The 3,948-nt window shown below is 55.1% G+C and overlaps 2 protein-coding genes across 2 annotated transcripts in view; one reads left to right on the top strand and one right to left on the bottom strand.

Annotated features, from left to right (window-relative positions):
• The window catches only part of Cul9 (cullin 9), a 32,974-nt gene extending 32,499 nt beyond the window's left edge, over nt 1–475 (top strand). Inside the window, exons 38-39 of the mRNA XM_013019094.1 lie at nt 85–158; nt 232–475. Coding sequence (XP_012874548.1) covers nt 85–158; nt 232–439 — 282 coding nt within the window. The 3' untranslated portion in view covers nt 440–475. The remainder of the gene's footprint in view (nt 1–84; nt 159–231) is intronic.
• Nucleotides 476–1,691: 1,216 nt separating this feature from the next.
• Nucleotides 1,692–3,948, bottom strand: part of Dnph1 (2'-deoxynucleoside 5'-phosphate N-hydrolase 1) — an 11,737-nt gene continuing 9,480 nt past the window's right edge. The window contains exons 2-4 of the mRNA XM_013019093.1: nt 2,201–2,269; nt 1,979–2,089; nt 1,692–1,851 (exon numbers count right to left, since the gene is read on the bottom strand). Coding sequence (XP_012874547.1) covers nt 1,712–1,851; nt 1,979–2,089; nt 2,201–2,269 — 320 coding nt within the window. The 3' untranslated portion in view covers nt 1,692–1,711. The remainder of the gene's footprint in view (nt 1,852–1,978; nt 2,090–2,200; nt 2,270–3,948) is intronic.

The following is a 3,948-nucleotide window of genomic DNA, read 5'->3' as shown; positions in this document are numbered from 1 at the left end:
GGGAGGGAGCCTCGCCCGCAGGAGACAAGCCACAGGCCCAGTGTCCTCTGCACGCCTGCTCCACGTGCTCCCATCTCCTCTCAGGACTTCCGGGTCGGTCTCCAGAGCCCGTCAGCCGATGCCCGGGAGCCAAAGGGATCCAACGTGCCCAGCAGCCAGTGAGTAGAGCGGGGCAGACCCGAAGCGGGCAGCGGGGGGCCGGCCTGCTCTGAGTGTAGTGACCCTCCCCAGACCCCAGGGCTCCTCGGGGCTGGAAGCAGAGGAGGAGGAAGAGGAGGAGGAGGAGGAAGAGGACGAGGATGATGTGCCTGAGTGGCAGCAGGAGTTTGATGAGGAGCTGGACAACGACAGCTTCTCCTACGACGAGGAGTCGGAAAACCTGGACAGAGAGACGTTCTTCTTCGGTGACGAGGACGAAGACGACGAGGGCTATGACTGAGCGGGAGGCGCAGGAAACACCTGGAGCGGCCCTGCCAGCGTCGGGCGGGGCGGGCGGGGTGGGGAGTTCAGCGTTTCCGGGCAGGGGAGAGGGGTTCCCAGGGTCCGGCACCTTCTTCTGTTTACTGAATAAATTTCCTTTTTTTCACACATTTTTCTGGAAGCAAGCTGGACAGCTGCCCCGGGGCTGGTCACCTCAGCTCCCGGGACCTCTCCCAGCCAGCTCCCCTCACTTACTGTTTATTTATTTAGTCATTTGTGGATCTTGAACTCTGAGCCTGGGCGCTGTCCCTCAGCTCTTCAGCTCAAGGCTAGTGTTCTACCACTTGAGCCACAGAATCACTTCTGGCTTTTTCTGTTTATGTGGTGCTGAGGAATTGAACCCAGGGCCTCATACTTGCATGGCAAGCACTCTACCACTGAACCAACTTCTCAGCCCCTGTTTTTGTTTGTTTGCCAGTCCTGGGGCTTGAACTCTGGCCTTGGGCGCTTTCCCTGAGCTTTTTGTTCAAGGCTAGCACTCTACCACTTGAGCCACAGCACCACTTCCAGCTTTTTCTGGTGGTTAATTGGAGATTAATAAGAGTCTTATGGACTTTCCTGTCTGGGCTGGCTTTGCACCACAATCCTCAGATCGCAGCCTCCTGAGTAGCTAGGATTACAGGTGTGAGCCACCGGTGCCTGGCTTATTTACTGTTTCCTTTAGCCTTCCAGATTCTTCTGTCCTCACAAACAGCCCACAGCAGACCCACCTGACCTAAGCTGACAAGAGATGAAGGTCTGTGTGGCCAGATTCAGATCCAGCCTGGCTCCAGCCCCACACCTGCCTTCTCCAATTCCTTAGTGAGATAACCAACACTTTGGGGGCTAAAGATGTTTAGAATCTGTCTGTACCCTAACATGAGCCAGTGGCTAATACCTATAATAGTTGCCAATCAGGAGACAAAGAACTGAAGGATCTTGGTTTGAAGCTAGCCTGTGCAGAGAAGTCTGAGAGACTTCATCTACAAAATAATCAACAAAAAGCACAATTGGGAGGGATGGCTCAAGTGGCAGAGAGCCAAGCAAGCAACCCAAGTAAGTGAGGCCCAAATACTGCAAAAAAAAAATAAAATTAACCCACACCAAACTAATGGAGTGGTGTGGGAGTGCTGAGTTTTGCTGCTCCACTATGACTACAACACAGACAGACAAACCTGGGCAGGGGCAATACCAGAGCCATGGCAGAGGTCGGAAGGATTTAATGGGGGGAGGGGGGGTTAAGTCCGGCAGTTCAGTCCCTTGGGACAGCCACCCAAGCAGAAGGCTCAGCCTCAAAGTATCGGTCCAGCATGGCCTCCACCTCTTCCTCTTCATAGTCCCACACCTGGAACCTTGAGCCGTCCGCTGCTCCCCGGATCATGGCTGAAAGCACTGGTGGGGAGCAGGGGTGGGGTAGGGCCACCTCCTTTTCACTGTCCCCCACTTCACAGCTGCCCCAGCCACCAAGGAAGGAGCAGCAGGGTTCACAAAAGCCATAGGGGAAGATTGGGGTGCTCACCTCGGCCAGACCGCGGGCGAAACAGACACAGGATGTTCTTATGGAGGGCCACGGCCCGGCCAAGCTCGTAGCCGACACCCAAGGAGGGCTGCGTCACCTCAGCCACAACCACTGGGGAGAAAGAGGAGCGCTCAGCCCTGGAGCTGAGGTTCATGGGCATGTGTAGAGGGAATTCTGGGCAGGCCCCAGGAATCCACCATCCCAGAGGAGGGAGGAACTCACCATCTGCCTGCTGCAGCCAGGCTAAATCCCGCTGGTGGATGTGCCGGTCACCCCCAGCGGCCTCTTCTCCTGTGGGTCAAAGAAGCTGGTCAAGGACGCTTCCTGTCCCAGCTCAGCGGCTCCTGTGTCCTGGCCCTCCTCCACATCCACCCTCCTCAGGGAGGCGTGTGCTAGAGGATGCCTGGGGCCAGCTCCGCCCTAGAGCCTTTCAAAAAGGATGCAGAAAAGCTTTAAGAAAAATTCAGCCAGGGGGCTGGGAAGGTGGCTCAGTGGTAGAGTGCTTGCCTTGAATGCCTGAGGCTCTGGGTTCGATTCCTCAGCACCACATAAGCAAAAAGAAAAAAGCCAGAAATGGTGCTGTGGCTCAAGTGGTAGAGTGCTAGCCTTGAGCTGAAGAGTTGAGGGACAGTACCCAGGCCCAGAGTTCAGGCCCCACGACCAGACCAAAAAAAAAAGAAAAGAAAAATTCAGCCAGGCGCCTGGTGGCTCATGCCTGTCATCCTAGCTACTCAGGAGGCTGAGATTTGAGGATCGAGGTTCAAAGCCAATCCGGTCAGGAAAAGTCCGTGAGACTCTTACCTCCAATTAATCACCAAAAAACCAGAAGTGGAGCTGTGGCTCAAGTGTTAAAGCACTAGCCTCATGCTGAAAAAGCTCAGGGACAGCGCCCAGGCCCTGAATTTAACCCCAGAAAAGGGGGGGGGGGCTCACATGGGAGGGAGGCTTGGAAGAGAGGCTCAGAGGTTTGAGATCAGCCTGGTAACATACTGAGACCAAAAAGTAAAGATGCAAAGGCTTCATGCTGGGGCTTTTCTTTCCTTCCTTTCTTCTTCTTCTTTTTTTTTTTTTTTCTGTGCTGGTCCTGATGCTCTAACTTGGCCAGGACACTGTCCCAAGGCTGGTACTCTACCACTTGAACCACAACTCCACATCCAGCTTTTTGGTATTTAATTTGGAGATGAGTTTCATGGACTTTCCTGCCCTTTTAGGTGGGGCAGGGAAACCAAGTAAAGGTTTTCTGAGAACTACAAAAGAGTTCTAAGCATGATTTTCAAACTAAGAGGTGAGATTGAGGTGGAAAGGCCCAGAAGCCCACCAGGGTCTGAGGATCACTCAAGCAGACAGGGGAGCAGGTGGTCAGAGAAGAGGGCTCTAAGAGGGCTGATTCTTTGGCAGAGAGGGGGCGTGGTCTGGGATCAGGGGTGGAGTGGGACCTGGGGCAGACAAAGCAGCACAGCAGAGCTGCTCTCCCTCCTCCCCCATCTGCCACTGGGCAGAGGGCTAGAGGGGGAGGGGGGAAGGCCTGAGGTCTATCTAGGGTGTCATCACCTTCAGCCCTGGGCGAGCACTGGGCCTTGAGTTCAAGCCCCAGGGCTGGCAACAAAACAAAACCCCTGAAAGGAAAGAGAGCCAAGACAGAGGCCCATGGCTCACTCCAGTCATCCTAGCTACCCAGGAGGCTGAGATCTGAAGAACACAGTTCAAAGCCAGCCTGGGCAGGAAAAGCTGTGCAACTCTTATCTCCAATAAACCTACTCAGAAAACCGGAAGTGGCTCTGTGGCTCTAGTGGCAGAGCGCTGGCCTTGTGAAGAGCGCAGGGACAGCGCCCAGGCCCAGAGTTCAAGACCCACGACTGACAAAAAGGAAAGAAAGAGAGCCAAACGGTGGGATCTGGACAGACGCGTGTGTCCCCCGTGTCAGAGGCTGGGCGGCGAGAGTGGGGTGCGCCCCGGGCCCCCACCCCTGC

The sequence above is a fragment of the Dipodomys ordii genome, unplaced genomic scaffold, assembly GCF_000151885.1.
Source record: "Dipodomys ordii isolate 6190 unplaced genomic scaffold, Dord_2.0 Scaffold44, whole genome shotgun sequence".
Lineage (NCBI taxonomy): Eukaryota > Metazoa > Chordata > Mammalia > Rodentia > Heteromyidae > Dipodomys > Dipodomys ordii.
The sequence above is the reverse complement of the archived record's forward strand: the minus strand, read 5'-3'. Positions and strand labels throughout refer to the sequence as shown.